Below are 25,726 nucleotides of genomic sequence, written 5' to 3'. Positions count from 1 at the left end.
AGGTGCGGAGACGAATCAGGTTCAACAACTGTACACGAGGACAACACGTTAACAGAAAAGAGAGTAGTGACGACAAAAAAACACACACACAGGGTAAGTATCCCTTAATTACTTTCTCAACACTCACAAGGCTCCAGCGCTCAAAGCAAACTTAGCTGCGCCCTTTATTAATGTTGATAATAAATAAGGGAGATTCTAAACACCTATGACATCACATGAAGCAGGGAACCTCCACCTCACACACCTCGCTACAGGTCACCTCCCACAGAACATGATGGATAGATGGTAATATTGTCGCTTTCACCAATTTCCTAGGGAATAATGATGTAAAGAATTAGGCGCATTGAGGGAGCTGGAATCTATGAATGTACAGGGACTATTTATTGGGGTTGTTAGGCCTGGACGGAGGTATCTGCCCTTCTGTGGCTGACATGTTAGTTCTTTTTGTGACAGTTGTTATTCTTGTGCAGAAAGAATATCGTGTGACTCCAAACATTTTACTGGAGCTGAAAGGTCCTGGAGGTTTTTGTTTATTTAACAATGAATGGATGTGGAGAACCACTAAGAGAAACACACACAAAAGATTGAATTATGTAATCAGCCATTAATGGACCGGCAGATGGACAACATCTGGGATTCACTTCTTCTTTGAGGGGAAAACGACGCGTGCAAAACAATAACCTGTGCGTGTTCTTAATCCTGTTTTATTAGATTAATTTTTTTCCTGCTATTTGCACGAATGCAGATAACTTGAACTCTCACTGAACCTCCCACAACTTGCTCTGCTCAGAATGAGGTTTGCCCGGTGAGAGGGAAAATATATTCTGCTTCAAACACAGTAGTTGTGAATGTCAGGTGATTCCGCCGCCTCTCTAATGACCAGCAGCAGTTAGTGCAACCTTTACATCTCCCCCCCTGAACATCCCTCCTCCTGCTCCTGGAGCAGGAGCAGCCTCCATGCCTCCCTCCTCTTCATCACAACTCCCTCCAGGCAAACAATCTCCTCTGCCTTAGAATAAAGCTGCGCTGTGATTGGACGAACCGGCCCTTTTCTGCTCCACGCCCAGTGATTCGTCAGACGTCACGACGCTTCGAAGCAGCTCGTGACGCAGTCCGGCTCTTCCTTCTGGGCGTCTTCCTCCCCTGGGCTGTTCCGGATGAGACGCCTCCCTCCCTCCGCCCCTCTGATCCTCTTATCAGCGAGTAAGCGGCCAAGATGGATGTTGTAAACCAGGTAAGGAGAAATATCCTCTATTTCGTTGTGGTTTCGTTTGGCAGTTGCGGTGGATTTATTCCTCCCGTGTATCTTTGTCGTGCGCTTTAATGAATATGTGCGTTTTTTTTTGTCGCAAACCACCGATTTAACGCGTTAACGCAGAGTTCCCCCCCCCGATACCTTGCAGTCGAAATATGAATGCATGCATTTGTCTAATACATGCATTCGTGCAAAGGCACCGCACGGAACCGGGGTGATTTTCCTCCAGTGATGCTGCAGTCGGTGTGATGGAGTGGCCCGGTCCCCAAAACGTGTGGGATGTCCAGGGGCTGCAGCAGCAATGACATTTGGCAAAAAAAGGGAAGGAGAGGATGTTGGGGAATTATCTCCAGGGATCTCGGCTAATTGATTTAGGTTGTTCGCGTATCAATTAGGCCGCTTGTTGCTAAGATAACAAACGGGAATCTGATTAATTTCCAAGGGGCCTCGGTGTTTTCAGCGGAGCCGCAGTAGGCCCGACACAGAAGGACGCGCTCCTGCAGCTCATCCTCTCACACTGAGCTGCTGCTGCCGCTGCTGCTGCTGCTGCTGCTTGTGACAAAGACACAATTCATATCTACACAGGCGAGGAGCGGGTATCAGGCTGGTTTAGGATTTTATTTTTTCATTTCTTGATCATGCGTCATCTGCATAATGTGGCATTTTTTGGCGGTCAAGGGTGAGAAGCTTCCACAGCCCGAGGAGGAGAAGCCGAAAAACAAGACTGCTGCTTGTTCCTGTGCGGCCATTTATTGATGCACACGCAGGGACAGACACACACAGACACACACAGACACACACAGACACACATCGCCTCCTTGGCGGTGCCGCATTCACCTGCGCACAAATGCATCCCAACCTTTTGGCTCCACAGACACAGACAGGTTTGAATAAAGAGGAGAGGAGAGGAGGAGCGGCGCTGCTCAGGAGAAAACAGTCAGTTAATCAGCTTTGTCTTATTGTAATGCTGGCAGGAGCTCTCTCTCTCTCTCTCTCTCTCTCTCTCTCTCTCTCTCTCTCTGTCTCTCTCTCTCTCACACACACTCACACTCACACACACACACAGAGTCGTGTCTCCATGACTTCAGAGGACATTACATTGACTTACATTGATTTCCTGGAGACTTACTCTAACCTCAACCAGAGTTACTATACACGCCTAACCCTTAACCTAATCCTTAACCTATCCCTTAACCTTTAACCTAACCTTAATTTAAACCTTAACCTAACCTCAACCTAAAAGCTTAACCCTAACTCAAAACATGCCTTCACCTTAAAATGTAATTATTTTGATGGTTTACATTTTAGGGACTTGATTTTTTGTCCCCACAAGGAAGACAAGTCCCAACAATGTGACTGTGTGAACAGATTTAGGTCCTCACAATATCAGTAATACCTGGACCACACACACACACACACACACACAAATACACACACACTCTCTCACACACTTCTAGTTATATATTAGTGAGGACACTCATTGGCATAATGCATTCCGTAGCCTCTTACCCTATAACACTAACCTAAACCTAAACCTAATTCTAAACCTAACCTAATTCTAAACCCAATTCTAAATCTAACCTACAACTACACCTACATTAAACCTACTTGTAACCTTAGTTTACCCTAAAACCAAGTTGGTCTTTGATCAACTGAGGACCGGACAAAATGTCCTCATTCCGTAAAGTCTATCCTCAAAATGGTCCTCACAAAGGTTTAAAGTAGAAGTACACACACACACACTACATCTGTGCCTTTGAAGTCAACATCACTAAACTGTAGTTCTCCAGCATCTCAAAGCTTCCAGCTGAGACTCCCTTTATTCACCGGCACATATTTGCTCTGTAACAAGCACCTGCAGGTGCCGGCAGCGGAACAGGCCTGCAGGTCTGTGGCCTGTGAGGCTGAGCTAATGTGTTTGTTTTATTTTTTTCAACAGCATCATCGTCACCACGCCTGGTTCTTACACACTGAGAGAGTCTAATATGACAACGTTGAAAAATGAGCTGATCTCTTATGTTTGTGTCTTGACAGTTGGTGGCCCAAGGGCAGTTCACTATACTCAAACAACCTCTGGGATTTATAAAAGTTCTACAATGGGTAAGTAATCTTCTTTTTACATATCTATTGTTGACTGCAAGAAATAACACTAATGCATGAGTATTTTTAATTTTAATCATGTTTTTTACTATAAATAATAATCCCATGTCTCTTACTGGCCGATTTTTGACCTTCTTTTACACAGAGGTCATAAAGCTGCATGCAGCTTAATAATATATGTCACTATTCTCTCATAGAGACAGTAAATCATTCACAGTTGAAACCTCTCGAACACTCAGGCAGATCTGTTTCTTTTTCTCCTTCTCATGTCGAGTAATTACTCTCTGAGTTGTATTTGAATGAAGACTGAGATTATTCCTGAGGAGTCTCTCGTATCCGTGTGGTTACGATGATACCGCCCCAGCAGGCCTGAGCCGGAGACACCAGCAGGATGTGTTACGTCACTGTCGTAGTAACACGGCATCAGTCCGCTGAGAAATATAATGACAGTTTGTCAAATCCTCCACAGAGGACGCGACCTCTGCACACGAGCGCTGGTTGTTACTGCTTTTTTGATTTGATGTGCATGTTCTCCTCCACCAGATGATGGAGCCAGCAAACTATCGATGCTCTAGTTTAACCAGGAAGAGCAGTTTGAATACCGTCACTTCATTCAGCTCAAGTGTTCAGTGTTTGAGAAAGATTTTTTATTAATATAACACTATAAAATATGGACTCTTACGACTTTGTATCACGTCTATTATCAGACAAGCAACCAGGGAATATCTCTGATTTTTATATTATTTTACAAAATTATTAAACATTGCAATGTGTTGAGCATAAATGCCAAACACCGGCTTCTCATTTAAGATTAATTACTGCTTCTCTTTGTCTCGTTCAATCATAAAGTCAATATCTTTGGTTTGTCGGCACCACAAAACAATCAACATGATGACATCATCTTGGGATGTTGTAACCTGAGATACTATTTCCTGTTATTTACTAGCACAAACAATTCCATCAGTTAATTGAGAGAATAATCAACAGATTGCTGAAAAATGACAATAACTGTGAGTGTAGATTCACCCAGGAGCATATTCAGACTTTTTTTAGATGATGAATCATTAAGGATATTGTCCTGCAGCCGCACATATCTTCACATAATCCGTTGTCATCCACACTGTTTGTCCTCCGTCAGCAGCAGCAGCAGCAGCAGCTTGCTGAGGCTGCTGGGTAAACAGCCGGGCTTCTCTATGGCAGTTTGTTTTCTCTACAGCTGAGGCTCCACGGTGGTGGGAATACTGGTGCTAATGACAGCTGAGCGAGGACCTCTCAGATCTGTGCGTCCTTTCTTTTCCTTTTCTTGTCTTTTCTTGCCTTTTCCTTTCTGATGCGATGTTAGAAACTGGCTCTACTATGATCAACACTGTGACCAAAATTATTTGGTCTACGGAAAATGAAACAGCAACTATCTTCGTAATCGATTATTATAATTTTTTCAAATTTAGTTTAGGCTTCTACAATTTGAGGATTTGACAATTTCAATTTACGTAAACACTTGCATTTATTTCCTTGGGTGTTTAGAAAGGCCCCCGTGTAATGAAATGGTTCATTACTATTATCAATATTATGAATATATATTTATAATAAACAAAACAAGGCACCTGAGGAGGTCACAAAACTGGAAAATTAAAAAAACAAGACAAATGAATCAAAAAAATCTAATACTAATTAGTTTCAGTCCTAATCATTTTAAGTAATAATAATAATTATAATAATTTGATAGCCTATACTGTATATATTCTGGATATAATTCTCCTGATAATTGATCCTTGAATAAAGATATTCTAAAGAATTTTTGGAGGGTAGATGAGGAGGAAATTGATGGGGTGTGGGTTGGTCCCTTTCTGGGCATGGACCCTGTAAATCTTCGCTACGCCCCTGCTCCTCAGCCCTGAGAACATAACACAACCCAGATGAAAACGTGCGTGCCAGTGCAGTCCCACTCTGTAATGGGCTCTGCAGATATGCCAGGGAACAGTCAGAGGCATGAGTGTGCTGCATGACTCCGTAGTCCTTCCCTGGAGCTGTGTGAGTGTGCCAACACCTCATCACTGCCTCCCTGGGTCACAGCGAGCCCACCACCAATCAGAAGCCCCGCTCAGGAAGCCAGGCTCCATGAATCATCTGTCAGAGGGCCTGCGTGCCTCCGCGTCAGACTATAGGAGGGGCTGCTGGAGCTGCTGCTCTTTCTGGATTAATATGGGCATGCATCACGAGCAGCACAGGGTTTTTCAGGAGGGGAGAGAGGAGCCACCCCTCAGAAGTATTTTTCCTGTTTAAGTGAAGCAGGATTCAGTGGAAAACTGGCAGCGACGGAAACAAAAATACCATTGTGCAGTAGAAATCAAACCTTCTCTGGCATCCGCGATGTGCTGATGTGATTTTTATATAAAATACAAAGCAGCAGTGTTCATATTCATATAATTGAAAGTAGATGTAAATGGTTTCTGTCACGTGTGGGTTGAGGATGTGCGATCTTGGGATTTGTTTTCTACACCCGAGGAGTAAAAATACTCTTTATCTGTGAAAAATGTGTGAGATGAAAACAACGTCCCCGTATGTGTGAATCCTGTCGCTTTACCCACCTCATATTTTCCCCACATCACCCCACCCCGCTCCCTCTGTGTGTCTCTGGGGAATAGTGCTGACAAAGCTTAGATATGATGGATGTTGGAAGACATTGAGTTCCCAAATATACAGCTCAACCACAGAGTCTGCAAACCTTCTCCTGCCTCTGCTGCTGCACGATGCTGTGCTGGATTTCATCTGCATTCAAATTTTCACCCTCTGACTCACTCCCGGCAAACATGAAAAGAGGCTGTTTCTGTGAGAACATGAAGTAAAGAGCCTTATTCGCTCTGGTTTAGTCCCTAATGTGTAATAAAAGCTGTTGGTTTTGTTGTAGCTCAGAGGGATTTTACTGTCAGACACTTTCTCTGGTTATTACTCCAGGGCCTCAGATGAAACCTTCCACAGCTCCAGTTTATTTTTGCCCTTTTGTTGCCTTTGGCTTTCCATGTTTTTATATAATGTGCGACAGTATATACAGTATTATATAAAATATCAGAACCTTGGCAGTCACGGCAAAACACCCACGTTCATTGAAAAAGATATTTTTTATTTTTGTAATTACAATTTTATTCTGATAAGGATGGATTTCAAAGGTTTTGTGCCATATGAACTTGGACAGGATTTAATGTTTTCAAAATAAAATTGACAAATTTTGTATCTTGGTCATAATTAAGAAAGAAAAAATCTAATTAAATAAAAAATCTTAATCTAAAAATGTGGATCTTATTTGTTGATGGACAAATTGTAACATCTGATATATTATTTTTTTATTTTTGTGATTCTCATCATTCTACTGGTATTTATTCATGTGTGGATCAGTTTTAATGTAGAGAGGCAGAGACAGAAAGACAGACATTGTGAGGAGAGACAGATCGTTTGTGTCGCAGTGTGCAGGATTGTGTATCTTCTCGGCATAGAGGAGTTGACAACCATCCAGAATACCAGGAGGGGTAGAAACCAGCGTCTGCCTCCTCACTCTGTGATGTGTTACCATGGCACCTAACACTCAGCGTGCCACCATTTCTTCTCTCGGCCTGTTTGTCCTTCTCTTCCTCCTCCGTCGCCCGTCCTTCCACTCATCTATCACTGTAAATCTACAGCTCTTAATTGTGCTATTGTGCGCTCTGTTCGGATTCTGTTTCCTGGTTGTGGGTTTTAGACTTAAAACTAGTGGTGTAGGCCAATGTTGGTCAGTCCACCATGTTAGTTTAGAGCAATCAGAGGCTTTGTGGTTTTGAGTAAAAAGTCTCAAAAGCTGTGGATGACAATTAAGTTTCGACAGATTCATTTCCCCCCCCTGAATAAAATGTAATAAGCACAGAAGGTTTGTAAAGACGGGTCGTCACCCATCTCCACTTTGTACCGTTATATGAAAATGAATCCAAAATATTACGGGAGCGGCCATCTTGCCTTGATCACGTCATTTGGAGTTTCACATGCTTGACCAATCACAAGTCAGTCTCAGCGGTCAATCGCGATGTTTCCTCCTGTTTTTACAGCAAAAAATAACGAATTAAAAACCAAATGTACAGGAAAAATGAACATTCGAACATAAATCAGTGTGATAAGTAAAACTATTCAAGATTCACATTCAGCTACATATAAAAATGGTGCTTACCTCAATTAATTCATCAAATCTTTGTGGTTCTACTAAATAGCTAAATGAAATGTAATGGTTCAAATCCCTTTAGGATCATGCAGTTACTTAAAGGTTCAGTGTGTAAAATTTAGGTGAAATGGATCTATTGGTAGAGATTGAATTGAAAATAATCCAAGTGATGTTTTCATTAGTGTTTAATCATCTAAATTGTTCGAATTGTTGTTTTCTTTACCCTAGAATAGTCCCTTGGAAGGGGAGGGTGAGGTGAGGGGTGTTCAGCTGCAATATGCAACGTCACCACTAGATGTCACTAAATCCTAAACACTGAACCTTTAAATAGAGAATCCAGCCCAAAGTTTATTTTATCTGTAAAGAGGAAGACAGGAGCCAAATGTGCAGCCGGGGCCCCAAATGTTGTCGGCCTCTATATTGATTCATCTCATGAAACCTACAAACCACCTCAGAGGAATAATGAAAGAACAATATGGACACTGGGAGCTTTAAAACCCATAAACCGCCTCAATAATAGTAACAGTTAGCACCATGAGGCAGCTATAATAAACAAAATGAGATAGATGATTTATATCTTCTGGTCCAAGTAATGCACACAAGTGTAAAGGTTTGTGCCGACACTGCACATGCGGTACGTATTGATTAATGGCACAACTGCTGCAGTGTAACATCCTGCTTTTCTTTCTGGGGTTTAAATGCTGCAAAAAAACACATCCCACATTTTGCTGCCTCGTCGTAGGATCTCACATATTTTGTTTTAATATTTAATTATGTGTTTTCTGAACATTATTTAATACTATGTGTGTAAACCTTTACTAGTAATAACCCAAATTTAAATTATGAACCTGAATATGAGCAGAATATGTCTCCTTTAATGTAAATTGACACCAAAAGAAGCGCCTGGTTTGAACTTAGAAAGAGGTATAGCTGTGGCTCAGGTGGTAGAGCGGGTCATCCACAAATCAGGGGGTCGATTTCTGTCCTTTGGCAGAATACTTAACCCCAGAATTCCCCCTGATGATGTACCATTGGTGTGTGTTAGAGAAACGCTATTTAATATATAATAACATAATCTTTAAATTGTTCCATTATACTTTGTAAAAAATAATACAATCATTTGTGTTTTGGGGCAGATTTTAATGTTTTAAATCTTTTCTTTGCTTGAAATTTGCAATAGACCGAGTTATTTATCAGACTCACACACTAATGCCGCCACTTCCATCACATCTACAGTGATTTGCATTGATTATTAAAATGTGTTAATAAGCAGCGACAGGGAGGGAGACTGTTCGTGATCATGGGAGTTGTCTCTAAAAGATAAAACAGCCCTGCAGGAACAGAGAGGGTCGAGTGTAGTGATCACAACGAGCTTCAGGCGGCTGCTGTGTGTACATCCAACAAACAAGCCTCCGACTCACATTAGCTGAAAGATTACTGTAAATAGTTTAGTGTGCTGAAGCCTGCGGCAGGTAGACGACAGGACGAGAGAGATTCCTTTGTCTATGGGTGTGTGGGATTGTGTATGTGTGTGTTTGTACAAGCTCACGTGTGGGGGTGTGGCTTTGTGTGTTTGTGTGTGTGTGTGTGTGTGTGTGTATGTTGTGACTGGCTGTACAATCGCTTGTAGTTGAGTATTTGGCGACAGATGGTGGAGCACCTCAGATTAATGGCTGGATTTTCTATCCAATCGGATCTGGCCCACAGTGTAGGGAGGGTGTGGTATAAATAGTCGTGACTTGTCTAATCTGCTGTGCGAGTGTGTGTGTGTGTGCGTGTGTGTACGTGTGTGAGTTTATCTTCATGCGTGTCAGTTTGTGGTATTAACGTGACAGCCTCTGTTGCACCACAAAATACAACTGAACATCTTCGGCAATACAACGGTAACCATGGCAACAGTTACAGTCCTCGCCGCGTGACCCGGTGATTCCGTCGGCCCTGATTTGCAGTCTGTGTGCGTTTCCCCCGGCAGCTCCACCGTGATTGGCTGGAGCGCTGGTACTGCTCGTTGCAGGTGGTGGAACCACAGCCTGCAGCTCTCTGTGGAAATGGAGCCGTCACCTGTTTTACACCACAGCTCTTTGTTGACATGGTTACATAACTGAACTGTACTGGGGCGTAGTGATTCGTGTATATGATCAGTCATAACGGTTTGATGGTGTTTTCTGTTTTCCCCAGTGTGACTGATATGCGTCGTCTCCTTTCTCCCGCAGATCTTTGCCATCTTCGCCTTCTCGACATGTGGCAGCTACTCCGGCATGTTCAAGATGTCCGTGGAGTGTAAAAACCGGTCGGAGAGTGACCTAAGCATGGAAGTAAAATTTGAATATCCATTCAGGTTTGTATTTTTTTTTTTTGCCTTCACAGTCTCCGGTGTTGTAGAAGTGAGAAAAAATAAATCAAACAACTTTCATCTTGAATCTCTGTGTCTTTCTGTCTTCAGGCTCCATCAGGTTTACTTTGATGCCCCCACCTGTAAGGGAGAGAAGACCGAGCGTCTATTCCTGGTCGGGGACTACTCCTCCTCAGCTGAGTTCTTCGTCACCATCGGTGTCTTTTCCTTCCTCTACTCCATGGCAGCCCTGTCTGCTTACTGTTTCCTTCTGGAGAAGTACCGCGAAAACAACAAAGGGCCTCAGATTGTGAGTTTGTTCTTCCCTCACACCTTCTTGGTATCGAAATTCCTACAACTAGACCTATGATTAGTATTTAGCAGTGGTTGCACAGTAACAGTGATTCTCTTGTTGATCACCAGGACTTTATCGTGACGGCTGTGTTCACCTTCTTTTGGCTGGTGTCTTCCTGTGCTTGGGCTAAAGGCCTGTCAGACGTGAAAACGGCCACCGATCCAGAGAAGGTCATAACTCTCATCCCGGCCTGTGACGAACCAGAGACTCGCTGTAAGGAGCTCTACGACCCCAAGGTCTCCGGCCTGAACACCTCTGTGGTGGGTCCTCGCTGCTTCACACTGAACTGAGCTGTGTTGATATCAGGACAGTCACGGAAAATCGCTGCTAGAACTAACACTTATCTGCTCCACAGGCTTTTGGCTTCATCAACCTGATCCTGTGGATAGGAAACCTCTGGTTCGTGTTCAAGGAGACCGGCTGGATGACTGCCTTCGCTGGAACATACGTCGCGTCGCAGGAGAAGCAGCCCGCCCCCGATTCCTTCGCCCAGGGAGACTACGCTCAGCAGGACCCCTACGCCGGCTCCCAGGGAGGCTACCAGCCCGACTACGGCCAGCAGGGAGGCTACACCGAGGAAGGCGGCTACAGCCAGGGCTATGAGCAGCAGCCCACCTCCTACTCTAATCAAATGTGAGCCTGTCCAGCCAAACCAGCGCTGCAGGATGGTGAGTGTGCAAATTATCAGCGTTCGGACGTTACTGCTACGCAAATGTCAAACAAGCATTTCTCTGAGCCTTTCAAAAGCCTCATTCAAATGTGGATACAGTGTAACACTCAAAACTGGAAAATGTATCCGCTCGACAATCACAGATAACAGAGCAAATAACCTGTCAGAATCATCTTGTTAACAATATCAATATTCAACAATTATTCCCACCTTCTCAGCTGCAAATTCCGATGTGGTGTTTAGAAACATATTACAAATGAGACCAGTAAAACAGCCGCATTCGTTGCTTAGATTGATTTACACTTCTGAACCCTCATATTAGCATCAGCTGGTCATAAATGATCAGTGTTTCTTTACCCACAATGTGGAAAATTATCACCATTGTGTTTGTAACTGTTCTGGGCCACAGCTTTATTTTTTGGTTTCATCTCAAAGCTCTCATTGTGTTGTTTTCAGGCAGCTGTGGTCTGTGAAAAAGCTCTAAAAACCCAGTGTACAGCGCCTGCTCAGGACCAATCCACAGACTGACACAGTTAGAGACTAGAGCTGGTGAATATAATGCATCATTTGGCTGCTAAAGAGCCAGAGGAGTTGGTGGAAACCAGCACAGAGCAAAGATATGGTCATTCAAATTTGAGGACTTGATGATATGTGCACAGTTTAGTGAGAGTGCTCCCAAGTGACCCACAAAATTAGTTATTTTGGTTGAAGAATGTATTTTTGCACGGCAGGATGTTGTGGATGTTGTGCCACATCATTTATACTAAGAGGGCATTTAATCCAGGACATGACTTATGAAATGCACACACGGTTATGCAATTATGATTTTAATTTAGACATGTGAAACTATCCTTTAAAAGCAACACAGCCAGCAGTGGTTGTTCTTTGACACAATTGTGTTGAGTTTCAGAGAGATGGACAGTGTTCGAAACATCTGACTCACAAAGTAGACTATGGCCCAGTCCCTTTTATAGTAATTCCTATAGGAAGCTATAGTAGATAATCAATCTCCTGCTCTTTTTGCCCTTGAGTTCCACAGTTACCCTGTAAAGCACAGAGTGAAAGAGCTTTTTTTTCATTTGGTGCTTCATGGCTGTAGAAAATCGTATGTGAAGAAAATTTGCTTTTTCTGTCATGGGAATCATCACAAAGTTATTTCTATATCAGCTTTTCATATGAATTTGTTCACAGTTACTGGTTAATTAATTAAAAATATTTTCCCTCCCGCTGTCTCTCCCTTCTCCACCTTTCTCCTCCTCCCAAGGTGACCTTGTGATTTGGGAGTGTGGCTCTCGACCATCGCCTGCATTTCCACACTCCTCTGTGTGTCTGTTTGTGTATCTGTGTGTTGACAGGCGGAGGGAGGGAGGCATGGAGGGCACAACCTGGTGGGGCCTGGGGAGGGGATCGCCATCGCGGAGCAGGATCACGGCCGTGTGAGGGATGGGGGATGGGGGTGGGGGGGGGGGTTGTTTGGGGGGTCTTTACTGTAACATGATGTTTATTCTCGTGATGTATTTAACTGTAGAAGACAACAGAGGATTGTCTGTTTGGTTATACGAGAAAAACTTGAATACAAATACCAAAACATTCGTTGACGAACATTTAAGAGAAACCTTGTAATGGAAAAAGACTAACATTTATGGAGAAAAAAAAAAAAATTGGAGTAATATTTAACTTGGGAGAATGTATTTGTCTGTGCTGTGTAAATATCAACAGGCGATTATATGTACACAGTTGAATAATTGTGCACTCCATATTAGTTGTTATACAACAAATGTTGAGCACAGAGTTATTCAATTGCATTTACTTTGGTTCTTTTTAGGAGCTCACATAGTTTGACCTTTGCCCTTCAAGTCCCTTAAATTGTTCACAACACACTGATGGTTTTATTAATTCATCTCAGAATCTGTGAATTTGTTTCTTCTTTCTTTTCTTTTTTTAATCCCTCGTGTCGTGGAAAATGCGATTGAAGTGTTAAAAGGAAAATGAAAAGAGAATTATCAGTGAGTAATCAAAGATTAATATATAATAGTAGAAGTGAATGGATGACAGCAGTGGGCTACAAGTAGGTTGTTTCCACTTTATTTATGTTTTTATATATATATTTTTCAATCAAATATTACTGTCAAGAGAGGGTGAACTCTCGTAATACACGGAACATGTTAAATCCTGACATACAGAAGATTAAAAATAACATAGGGTTAAGAAAATTAGTGAGCATGGTAGCATCTCGTGTTTGCAGTGCTCTATAGTCTACTATCGGTATGGAATTTGTTAATTGGGGCAGAGAACAACAGTTTTAGAAGTGCGTGTTTGTTTTTTTGTTCACATTTATGTAACGCCATCTAACACGTTTTGTCGGTGAACCCTCATCCTGTTTGCGAGCGCCTTTTTGTGTCCTCCAGAACGTTTAAGACAGAGTCATATAGTTTTTTAACTGGTGTTTCTATCACACATGCATACTCACAATATTAACAAGAACAGGTAAATGAGAATAAAGTATATCTCTGGTTATGCCATGGTAACAAATATTAATATTATTATTAGGCGGTCTGAACAGTATATCTCCATATATACTTCTCCTGCATCCTCAATCCTTCTTTATCTATTCTCTTTCTGAAGGCAACTGAATTTACTGCATGCATCTTTACACATTATATCCAAAAGCATCCCTGAACATATTTGAGAGGCTCAAAGCTGCCAGAAAGCATTAGACTAAATCAGCTCTGCTCCATTCTACTCAAAGCACAACGTTAAGTACTGCAATAATTACTTCTCTCCAGATTTGACTGCACCCGTCCTACTGCCAATCCTCTGTTTGGATATATACGAGATCGTGTTTGCCAAATGGTAAGAGGTGTGTCTTGATTGGTAGTTTTGCATCCACAGTTCTCGTCTGAGTGAGTCGTCCTCCACCTCCAGTACATCGATCCATTGCACTGCCTTGGTTCACTCCTTCTTTTGTTTATTTTCTAAATCAGGGTTCTTTGGTTCAGGCAGTGTAGAAGCACCTGGCTCTCTCTCTCTCTTCCTCTAGCCCCCCCTCTCCACCTATGTTTTTTTTGTTCTCTTTCTATGTCCTTCACTCTTTTATTGTAGCTCTTATAAATATGCTGAAATGAAATATACTCTGTTGTTAGTGGTGAATGATGTCTTGTGATACTCTCTACGCCTTTGGATAGTGCTGTGTTTATTGTGTATGATGTATTCATATTAGTATTTACGATAATGATAAGTCAGAGAAAAAAAATATCCAAGACTCTCCAGAAATCTGATGTATTCTTATTATATGGGATCCATGTGAAACAAAAATGAAATAAACTTGAAATTATTCTGTTGAAGGTTAAAATGTGTACTTCTGTTCATAGGAGTTGACTGTTTGATTTGTTTTATTTTATTTCATTTCATCTTATTTCACTTATTCCCCATAGAAAACCACGAAAGAAATGTTACTGTTGTGTAAAGATAAATTGACATATTCTTAATCTGAGAGTTAAGGAGTCAAACACTGATTGGGTTGTTATTTTATCGTTAATGTAATTATCGGATGTGCATGGACTAATAGCAGAACAATTACTGTTTTAATGTGTCACACGTCTGCATGTACATGTCGAGAAGAACTAGAACTACTGCACTGTGGTTGTATGCCTCTGCCAAGCAGTGCAGTTTCTGTCAACATACATTTCTGGATTCATAGAGATCACCGAGACCTTAACCTGACCACTGAAATCTGATCAGTTCATCTTTGAGCCCAAGTGACAACTGATCAACAGTTTTGTGATACCACCGTGACCTTGCCCTCTGACATATGACCACCAAAATCCAGTTGATACATTTATGGGTCTAAGTTAACATATAGGCCAAATTTGAAAGAATTCCCTTTTGGATGTACCTGAGATATCAAATTCACGAGGCAAAATATGTGTTTTGAGAGGTTACAGTGACCTTGAACTTTGACCTTTGACCACCAAAATCTAATCAGTTCTTCTTTGAGTCCAAATGAATCTTTGTGCCAAATTTGAAGACATTTTCTCAAATTGATCTTAACAATCGCGTTCAAGAAAATACATCAACATACTTTGTGAGGCCAACGCGACCTTGACCTTTGACCCCTGGTTACCAAAATCAAATCAGTCAATCCTTGAGTCCAAGCGATTGTTTGTATTCAATGTGAAAGGAGTTTTTCCCAGGCGTACCAGAGATATCATGTTCACAGGGCAAAAAAAATATATCTATCGATCTCACACTGACCTTGACCTTTGACCACCAATCAGTTTACACCATGTTTTTAGCCTAAACGTCCGCTGAGATCCTCCACTGGAGGCGCACTTCCGGTAGCGGACATTTAGGCTAAAAACATGGCGTAAACTGAGCAGTATGGAGGCTTTTTATGTGTTTTGTGGACTCAAACACTTCCCCCATCCCGACATCGACACAGTGGCGAGTAGATAATAAAACACTTTAAGATAAGAAGTCCTGTATTAGTCCCGCAAATGGGGAAATTTGCAATGTTACAGCAGCAGAAGACAACACATAAGTAGCAATGAACTATCCCCTTTAACGCAACTTTGAGTTTTTCTCGGGTGTGACATCATTGTTGATTTTTTTTTCCCGAGGTGCTCCTGAAGGCAGCAGCTTGCGGGGTCTTGCGAGAGTGTTGTGTTTCCCGGGCGGCTCGTGAAGGCCTCACCCTCTGTGCCCAGTAGTACCAGCGGCACCAGGGGAGGACAACGCCCCGCGGTCAGACGCTCGGTCCCCGGGTCCCTCAGCTCCTCCTCGGCTCCTCCTCGGCTCCTCCTCCTCCTCCTCACTCACGCACAGCGACAGCAAGAGCTTTCCGAGGCAGATCCGCTGTGACCGTGTACAACCAGGATATTACTCCCGCTACACCCCTGCTCCTCTGCTCCTCTTCTCCTGCCTTTCCCTCCCCCCGGAGAAGCGGACTCAACCGCCGCGGTGGAAGAAGACAAACCAACCGTCCATCTTCCGCGAGCCTTTTAGCTCCACTTACCCGCTGAGTGTGTCTGTCCTGCTCCTCTGTGTCCGGTGGAAGCTTCACCTTTTTAAACACACATATATATATATAGAATAGAATCAGTTATCTGACGCAGAATGGCCGACCCAGGCGACTCCAGCACCGGTGCCAACTGCCTGGAGAAGTTGAAAAGTTACGTGAGGACCCAGAAAGGTGTGATCCTCGCGGCAGAAATAGTAAGTTCAACCTCCCCCTTCCCTAACTTTCACTGGAGCGTGTGTGTGCGCGCGTGTGTTTGCCGCCCATCAATACTCCACTCGTCACGTAGCCTGTGCTTGTTTATTGATTTGATTTCTTGCCTCCATTTCTTTTTGATTTCCCTTCTTTTTTCGTGTTTAGTGATCGTGGTCGTCAGGGAATGTGGCGCATGTGTTGTTGGGGGGTGGGGGTGTGGTGGTGTGGTGGTCTCTCACCTGTCACATGTGGCCCCTCTTGTTTTCTCATTTGGCACCAAAGCACCAAATGTGGCGTGTTAATGGCAGAGGGGAGGTTTATGCGGGTTAACCGAGTCCACTGTCTCCCCACCCACCACCACCACAGGCTGGGTACTATTTGTAGGCAGGAGATGAGCCCTGGTCCAAATATGGTGAAGAGTAAAAGCAAATGTATGTCACATTCCTACAAGTAGAAAGTGAGTTTTCTTCTCCTCCCTCCTCCTCCTCTTCCTCCTCCTCCTCTGCCACATAACAAATTTTATACTTTGCACATCTGGCCCACAGGAGCAAAGTGAAAAGCCAAAGCAACACCTCAGCACCAGCCATGAGGGAGCTGTGGCCTAAGGGCAACCGCTTCCCCTGCGGAAAAACGTTGTATTTATACTGTCCTTGACCTGTATTTTCACATGGGCGCCTTTTGTTTGCGTTTCGCAGCAGCGAGTTCTCCCAACACAGGAGTCACTCTGACCTTAAAGGCTGTGCACAAGTTTCCAGTGTAGGAACCAAGTGCATTTGTTTCACGTTCACAGTCGTCACTGTGCACATTTGTACTTTACATGCAAAACATATTCACTCTTATATCTGCTGGATCCAGATCTTTATTTGGATCCACACCAAATTGCACACACACTCATAGATGTCAGGACTGTAAATACAGCAGATTCTTCTTCCCACACGCTCCGTGCATTATTTCCTGGGAACATGTCAAAATACGCCCTGCGTTGAAATGTTAAAGACAGTGGAAAATAATGTATGGATCCGCCCCCTTTATACCCATGCCTGCCAAGTTTTAATGGCTTCTCCCTTGGCTCATGTCCAATCTTACCCTCCGGTGTCATGGTAATCCATACGGTAGTTTCCTGTTGACAAACAAATAAACAGACAAACAGACAGTGGTGAAAACATAACCTCCTTGGCAGAGGTAGATATGATGCGTTGTTATAAGTTAAACTGCAAAAAAATCCTAATTTTGACAAACTGCAACATTTAAGAAACATTTGCAACTCACTGCCTTAGTAATGAGTCAATAACACAGTAAGCCATGGCCTGTCTGCATAAATAATAATAATACAACAATAATAATAAACTTCCTTTATAGAGAACTTTTTAAAATCCACATAACAAACTGCTTTCATATGGCAGCAAAATAAAACAGACTGGTAATAAAATCAAGTCCAAATTAGAACGGATAAAAACAATTGCTCAAAAAACATGTATGTGAAAACATAGAAATTAAAAGTAAAAAAAAAAAGTCTTTAGTTTTACTTTTTGGTACTTTAAGTACATGTACTCAAGTAAAAATTTAAAGCAGGACATTTTCTTATTACAATTGAGTAATTTGAGTGTCGTATGTGTCTCTTCCTTTGCTGAAGTAAATTATTTGAATGCAAGTTTTTATCTGGCTCTCCTCTGTGCACATGCACTGAATGTGTTACTGTAACCACAGTGTTTTTACTTTCCCAGTTTCTAAAAAGTGTCGAAAGCTCTTTGTGTCAGTGACTAAAAGCTCTGCTCTCATAACTCAGAGAGCTCATTATACAGCAGGGCCTCAGATGCTGCTGGTCAGCTGTCCACCCACTCTAAAATGTTTCTCTCTTTTTTTGGATCTAATGGAAATTCCAGGCTGTGTGTGAAGTTTGGCCCCGAGGAACAAAGAATGCGTGAACTGCTTAGCGCACATCTCCGGCGTGCCATTCAAGGATACATGTTAGTGCGTCGCTGGACTCGACACCCAGTTTGCTTCTCCCTCTCGGGACTCTTCTCCTAAGGAAGTCATCAGTGATGTTGGATATTTGAAATAGTTTACACTGCAGGGAGAGGATCGGGGGAGGGAAACAGGAAGAGAAATGTCGTTAGTGCTTATTATGCCCAATCTAATGGGAAATAACAGTTTCAACCGCAGCAGCATTTACAAGTTTCAGATCTACAAGCGAGTTGAGGTTAAAAGTGTCAAGGATTTTTTTTTGTTGGCATTTTGGATTGTCAGCCAGTTTTGACAGCACAGCTTCCACACCCTGTCAAATGACGTGAATATATCTTTTCTTTTCTTTTATGCCTCCTGTCAGCGGCAGGACTAAACTTGAACATGTTGGAAGTAGCAGAGCAACATGCAGGTCTCAGTCACACCCATGTAGAGCGGATTTCTGTCTGCTGTGAGTGATAAGTCAGGATGACTCATGCACTGAGTTGATCCTTCACCTCACTGTTATGCATTTTGAATAATAAATGATCATCGCACTGTTTTATGACTGGAGATCATTTCTCCATGGTTACCTACTTATAGGAAATCCTTCGAAGGGTAAAAAAAAAAGAGACGTTTGAGAAACATTGAGTCACAGCGAACAAACGAAACCCAACTTTCCATTTTGCCCTGAACACACATGGTAAAAACGTTAGCGACAGCGAGCATTGAAATCCGCCCCAAAATGTAAGGGACTTCCTTAGCAACCAAGGCTGTTTGGTGCATCTCCGCACAACACACAACCTCCTGGCTCTCGTGTTGCTGCTGACTATAATTAGCCAAACCGTTCAGAACAATTTCCCTCCAGTCAGTTTTAAAAGAGCAGCTCATTATAGCGATGTGAATAGAACCGAGCTGGGATCCCTTTTAAAAGCTGACCCACGCAGACAGATCCACCGCTGTGTGGGAAAACAGAAAGGTGTGGACGACTCAGAGCCTTTCTTGTTCTCAGGGACCCGTGCAGTGGGTGTTTCTCTGTACGGCGGCTACTCCGGGCCTGAATAGAGCCTCTTTTGTCTGGGGCCTTGGCCTCGAGCAGCTCGCTCCTCTACAGAGGCAGCCTGTGCCATTCCCCAGAACACATCCACCACTGATGTGTCGGGCGGGCCGGCTGCGCGTTTGTGTAACAGTTGCGTTGGAGGGGAGGGGAAGCAGCAGTGACAGATGTCGGGTGGGTGTCGAGTAGGTTACATCATGTGTGTAACGTGTAGACGGCCGTGATTTGACACTTGCCTCCAAGTTGTCTGTGTCTGAGAATAAAACACTGCAATGTGCAAAATGTGCTTCTCTAAAATATACATCCGACTCAGAACTGACTTATTTAGTAAGCATCACATAATAATAGGTTATTTTACCATATTTATATTATATATATTTTGTCACAGGAGAGAAATCCAGATAAATGTTTCAGAAAAAACAAATTTTACCTACAGATACAATATGTACAACCAAATACACGGTGAGCCAAAAGGGCAATTTATTGTCTCATAGTACTTTAAATTGGCTTTGGGAATTTGTATTAAGTTTCAACCCCCTTCACAGCTGCCATACACTCACTGAGCACTTTATTAGGAACACTTTTATACCCGCTTATTCTTCCAGTTATCCAATCAATCATGTGACAGCCGTGTATAGCACAGGATCGAGAAGACACTGGTCATGAGCTCCAGTTGATAATCAAGTCAAACTAATAAAAGTGATCTCAGTAACATGATTGCTGGTGCCATATGGTCTGGGTTGAGTATTCCTGCAGACGGACACGCCTTGTTGATAAGAGAGGCAACAGTCACTGAGATAAAGACGCTTTACAATGGTGACTGGCAGCAACGCTTCTTACAATAAAGAACATGGTGAATCTTGATGTGGATGGACGACGACAGCAGCAGCAGAAGCAGAACATGTCAGGTTCCTGTCAGAGAAGATGAGAAATGAAGAAGTCTCTAACACTGGACAGTCAGAGACTCGTCTGATGAGGCTGTACAGATTGTCGGGTCAAAATCTCGCATCAACAGCACGGATCGATATCCTGTCTTGTGCCAACTGTCCAGGCTGCTGGTGGTGTAATGGGGCCCATTAATACCAATCAGTCATCGATTTAATGTACACAGCCTGTCTGGGATTTTCACCACAATTTACCATCGTCTAATGGCAACTTCCAGCAAGATAATGAGACGAAGCAAAAGTCGTCTCAAACTTTGTAACGTGAACATGACGCTGAGTTCAGTGCTCCTCAATGAACCAGATCAGAATCCAGCAGAAAGCCTTTGTTGACGTAGTAAAACCTGATATCAGCAGCGTGAACAAATATGCTGCAGTTCTGTGACATGCGTCTTTAAGACCACAGTCTAAAAGCAGAGTTTCCAACGCACGGCGGAATCAAGGCCACAAAGAAGTGAAGTGAGGAACTACTCTGTATCAGTGTGGTGTTCAGAGCAAAGAGCTCGGTGAGTGTGTGTCCCCGTTGTGTGAAGACGTCTTCCCACACAGTTTGACAGCAGAAAGGCTCTGAGCCGCCGGCTGCCCACGTTTAAGATTTCTCCACATTGGCAGCATTTCAGCGGAATGGACTGAGAAGAATGCCCACAGACTTCTTTCCCCTCGCATGAAGAGATATGACTGATGGAACAAACACTCACTGTAAATCTAATAAGAGGCAGCATGTGATCGACTGACAGTGTGTTATTTGACAGTGTAATATAATCTAGTGTCAGTTTAATGGTGTTTTTGTGCAGAAAATACTTGTTTCCTGACCTTGTGTGGATGTTGAATTGTGAACTGGTTGGAGTAAACACGAGCGACAACAGTGTCGTCTTTGTTGGAGAGATTTACTGTCTGACCGATCTTGACTATTGAGTGGACACTGAGCACTGAGATGACCCGGCCTCTCTCGGGCTGAGTTGCAGCTGATCTGCAACCTGTGACCTGCAGAGTTTAACACATAGAGGGCAGCTGACACGCAGCATTTGTTAGATTTCTGGCATAACCCTGAAGCATTCTGTGATCTTAACTCAAAGAGGCCATGTTTTCACCTATGTTGGTTGTTTTGTTTGATTTTCAGCAGGATTACGCAAAAACCGCTGAAGACATTTACACAAAACTTGGTGAAAGGATCGGACGTGGGTCAAATAACTGATAAAATTCTAACGTGGATCTGTTGCATGCAGAAAAAATAAATCCCTTTCTTTACCCTTGCAGGATTTGTGCATCTTTGCCCATGAATAATTGATGGATCTGGCACATTTAGGGTTCCAGATCCATGAAGTCTCGAGTCTCGTTCTAGTTCTCACTTTGTTTTCTTTCCCCCCCACCTCCCTCTTCTCCTGTTGTCCCTCTCAGTCCATCAGTTTAATCATCCTCATCTGCTATGCTGCGTCTTTGTATGGAGGCTACTCCGCTGTGGCCATCTGCGAGATGATCTTCGCCATGGTCTTCTTCGGCATCTTCATGATGGAGCTGGACAAGCAGATCCAAGTGGTCAACTGGGTCTGGAGTGTGAGTGTTCAATGTGGATTACCACCAACACACCAACACACACCCACACCCTCACACACATGTGCATAGTTGCAAAATGCTTCATCCTCTGCTTCCTCCTTATCTACAGGATCTTTTCCGTGCTGGTATCGGAGCCGTCCTTTACTTAATCACTTCTCTGATCTGTGTCATTGGAGGAGCTGGGGACGGCGCTCGTATCGCAGGCGGAGTAAGTTCAACTGAACCCTCAAACATTTCGCAACCACTACATTTACACAACTCTCACACTTCCTTCCTTTTTTTTAAAGTCAAGTGGAGAACACGCGGCCATCGTGTCACAGTTTGCATGTCTCAGACACATTTCTAGAAATCTGTAACTACCAGTTTTACGGTCCAGGTGGTTCAGAGGCTCAGCTTCACCTCATTGTGAGCTGTCCCGAATGTTTGATTTTTATCATTGCCCACAACCCCACTGAGATGAGAGAAGAGCAGGGTCGAGGAAGAGTGTGCAGGAAACTGGAGGCAACACGCACAACTATTTTAAATATCGCAGGACACACCCACTGTTTGTACTATTAATGCAGCAGAAGTCAGGAAACAGGCTCAATGAGAAAAGAAGAGGTGACGGAGTGAAAAGTATTAAAAGCATTGACTACAGTTTCCTCAAAAAGGCCTAAAGTTAGAAACTGGCAGGAACATCAGTTGTAAAATGTTTTTCAATGTCCAGATTTTATTTAATGATTAATTATTGATGTTAGGTTTTCAGTTGTGTTGCTCTTTCTTTTTCTTTCTTTCTTTCTTTCTTTCTTTCTTTCTTTCTTTCTTTCTGTCAGTTAGTTTTTATTTTATTTTTTTTATTATTTGTATAATTTATTGTTGTAATTATATGCTACTGTTAGAGCTCTGTTGGTTAAAGGTAAATCTCACTTTTCCCGACCACAACATTCCCGGTGGTTTGTGTAAATCCAGTCTCTGCTGGTTTTAATCCTGCTCACCTGTTTATACATACACACCTTAAACCAAGACACCATCACCTCCACCAAGGAGGGTGTGTCTTTCATAATCCAGTCAGTTTTTTTCACTTTCTTTAACATTGTGAGATGGGGCGTTCTTTTTAAACTTCTTTTGTTGATTTCTCAGAGATTTCTGCGTGAATGGCGATGGAAATAATTCAGACATATTTAGAGGAGTGGTATCAATTATTTTCCATGATGTGATTACATAGGTTACACTGTGATGCAGTACTAAACCTTTACCACTGGATGATGCTGTTTCTCTGATATATGAAAGGAGGATATTTCCCTAAGGAATCCTTTCACATTTGGCTCAGACGTTCACTCGGACTCACAGATTACTGATTAGCTTTGCATGGTCATAGGTCACACTTACCTCATATGAGTCTGGGGAAAAAAAGTATGATGACTAAAACTTAGCGAAGGCAAACAACCACAAGGTGGTAACTCTAGTTTCATTACAGTATTTTCATGTATTTCCATTTCAATGTTTGCTTTAACCAACAAAGTTTTATGAGTCTTATTCTGATCCTGAGTTGTTGTGCTTCAGGTGTTTGGTTTGATCGCTGGTCTGTTGTTCGCTTACGATACCTACACCATCTTCATGCAAATCAAGAGCACACGGCAGCACACGGCAGCTTCCACCGGTAAGAGCAACACACTTTTATCACGACAATCCCATAACAAGATTTTTTTATCTTTTAATCCCCAATGTCTGGCCCTTTGTTTTCTTCTTGCAGACGACAGAGTTTAAACACTCCAAGACGCATGTGCCTGTGTTAGGAGCGCAGCAGCAACAGCAGAAGAAGAAGAAGAAGGAGAAGAAGAGGACATTTGTGCAGACGTTAACAAAAGGGTGGAGCAGAGAAGACGATGGACAGTAAAATGAACCGGTCACAGTTTAATCAATGCCACTGAACGGTGTGATAGGACGACAGATTTGTTTTAGGGGCCTGCGCCTGAGAGGAGGATGACACAGCCTGAGTGAGTGGTACCAAACATCTGTGACTGCATGTCAGACAAAATAAAGAGGAAATCCTCTCAGAAACCTTAAGTCCAAAATCGATGTGCCACTGATTTAACAAAAAAAAAGAAGGGAAAACTGTAAACAACACACGGTGTAAAAGTTTGGTTGATGCCTTCACGCAGCTTGTCTGATACATGTCTACTGTTAATGCACTGCTGTATTAAGTAGTAACTGCCTTTGTGGACGTCAGAAGTAATTTACACATGAATGGATGCTTTCTGAGCTGTTTAACATCACGACTTTAATCTTCTTGGTTTTATATTTCTGTATTTTCCTGGAGGTTTCTCAGCGGTTTAAACATTTTCTTCCTGTGTGTTACGGTGCCTTAACCAGATACTTCTTCATGTTCATCATTCACTCCTGAATCCTAAACATCTGATGGGCTCTCTGTCAATTACCATGAATCTCTTGGGTGTTTCGAACTAATCCGAGTTTTGTTTGTTAGACATCCACTAACTTTCAATCACATCATTTGTTATTGAACTTGTGTCGTCCTCAAGTTGTACCTGTATACTTTGATTCTTGCTCAGGTTGTGTTATGTTTTTTGTTCTTACATTTTAACACGTTTCTAAGGTGCAGTGTCTTATTTTTTTGTCAGTTGACACTTTTTACAGTCCAGTTGTTCAGTACAGTTTTTTTTGTACATGTGGTAGATCAAGAAAAAAGTTAAATTTCCTAAGAAAAAACACGTATTTGATACAATAGAATTTTAATATGTTGAGTAACTGTTTCCTCTGGCCTTTTTCATTATTTGTCCAACTAAAGTGCCTCGTTGTTATTTTGTATTTTTTTTCCTAACAGACTTTACAGGAGTCTGCCGTTTGTAACTTAAAAAAAATCTAAGCAGTCAAGCTTTGGGAAATAAAAGCCATTTTCACTGGAAAAAAAATCTGTCTCCAAGCTGAAATGATCATTTCTCATAAAACACAATCCAACAACTCAAGTACCACTTCATTTAATGGCATACGTGTCTAGATATACTAGGGTTAGACGTGTCATCTATACGATTGCCACTAGAGGGAAGCAGACTAGTACACATTATCTGGAATGAATTGCTAAATTGGAAACAGCTCCTGTCTCACTGGGAGTCAACTTTGGAAAGAAATGTTATCGTAGCGTCAGTATGAGTCTCCCCTCAGGCTGTTAACTTTATTTTTACACAATCCTCACCAGTGCAGCACGTTATCTCTGATCTCTAATCTCATCTGCACAGTTTCTGCTGCACTTATACATGCGGTTCCTGACTTTTCATTTCAAGATTACATTATAAAAGCCCTTTCCTACTTTGATTGCAATGACTTCTGTATTACCCATGTCATTTTAAAGACCTACAGTGGAATGATAATCCTTTTAAGTTTGGGGTCAAACTGACTGCTGTAAAACAAAGTCCCCATGTTGCCTCTGCTGCAGCAGCCTGAGATCAATAATATCTTTCCCCTCAAGTTTATCTCTGTTGCATTTGCTCATATTTCCTTTGTCAAAAATGCACAATTAGGAATATTTATCAATACGTTTACTGCTCCCATGCTCAATGAAGCCATTTGAATCAGACTGTGAATCAGATGCATCAAGAAAGACTAACGCTGACCTGATTTTAAATGTGTTGGTGAGGTTTATAAAGCAAAGTGAATACAGTAAATTCAACAGTCAACTTCCCTGTAGCCTTGGAGAAATAACAACTTTGCATCAGGTCTGTGGAAACGAGATAAAGTAGGAACGTGGTCAAGTTTGATATTTACCGCCAGGATACCTGTTAAGGGTTGGCACCTTCTAAATAAAAGCGAGATTAGTCCGTTTGAAAAATTAAATAAGTAGAAAAGTAAATCTATTGACCCAAACATTTACATAATGTGTATCCACTATCTTAAATATTTATTATTATTATTATTATTATTTTTATTTATTATTATTATTATTATCAAAGTCAATTTAATATCTTTCAATTTAAGATGCTGTCCACAAATTTAAAAAAAACAATTTGAAAGGTGTCACATTGGACATGTTTAGTTTGATCAACCGTTTTTTATTCACTTATTAATAGATCGAGCAGTTTCACATCTGGATCCTGCAGCTGCACAACCTGCAGAGCAAGTATTTACTGTTTTA

General features: G+C 42.2%; 2 protein-coding genes across 2 annotated transcripts; both read left to right on the top strand.

Annotated features, from left to right (window-relative positions):
• The first annotated feature begins 1,141 nt into the window (after positions 1–1,141).
• sypb (synaptophysin b) lies at positions 1,142–12,332 on the top strand. Its single transcript, XM_035160180.2, has 7 exons — positions 1,142–1,234; positions 3,290–3,355; positions 9,752–9,876; positions 9,982–10,180; positions 10,294–10,485; positions 10,581–10,893; positions 12,160–12,332. Exons 1-6 carry the CDS (start codon positions 1,217–1,219, stop codon positions 10,860–10,862), a joined length of 882 nt encoding a protein of 293 aa, XP_035016071.1. The 5' UTR covers positions 1,142–1,216; the 3' UTR covers positions 10,863–10,893; positions 12,160–12,332.
• Positions 12,333–15,609: 3,277 nt separating this feature from the next.
• plp2b (proteolipid protein 2b) lies at positions 15,610–24,509 on the top strand. Its single transcript, XM_035159290.2, has 5 exons — positions 15,610–16,109; positions 21,445–21,600; positions 21,710–21,808; positions 23,143–23,239; positions 23,333–24,509. Exons 1-5 carry the CDS (start codon positions 16,011–16,013, stop codon positions 23,344–23,346), a joined length of 465 nt encoding a protein of 154 aa, XP_035015181.2. The 5' UTR covers positions 15,610–16,010; the 3' UTR covers positions 23,347–24,509.
• Positions 24,510–25,726: the final 1,217 nt, after the last annotated feature.

This window comes from Hippoglossus stenolepis, chromosome 6 (assembly GCF_022539355.2).
Source record: "Hippoglossus stenolepis isolate QCI-W04-F060 chromosome 6, HSTE1.2, whole genome shotgun sequence".
NCBI lineage: Eukaryota > Metazoa > Chordata > Actinopteri > Pleuronectiformes > Pleuronectidae > Hippoglossus > Hippoglossus stenolepis.
This window is presented reverse-complemented; position numbering and strand designations above follow the sequence as displayed.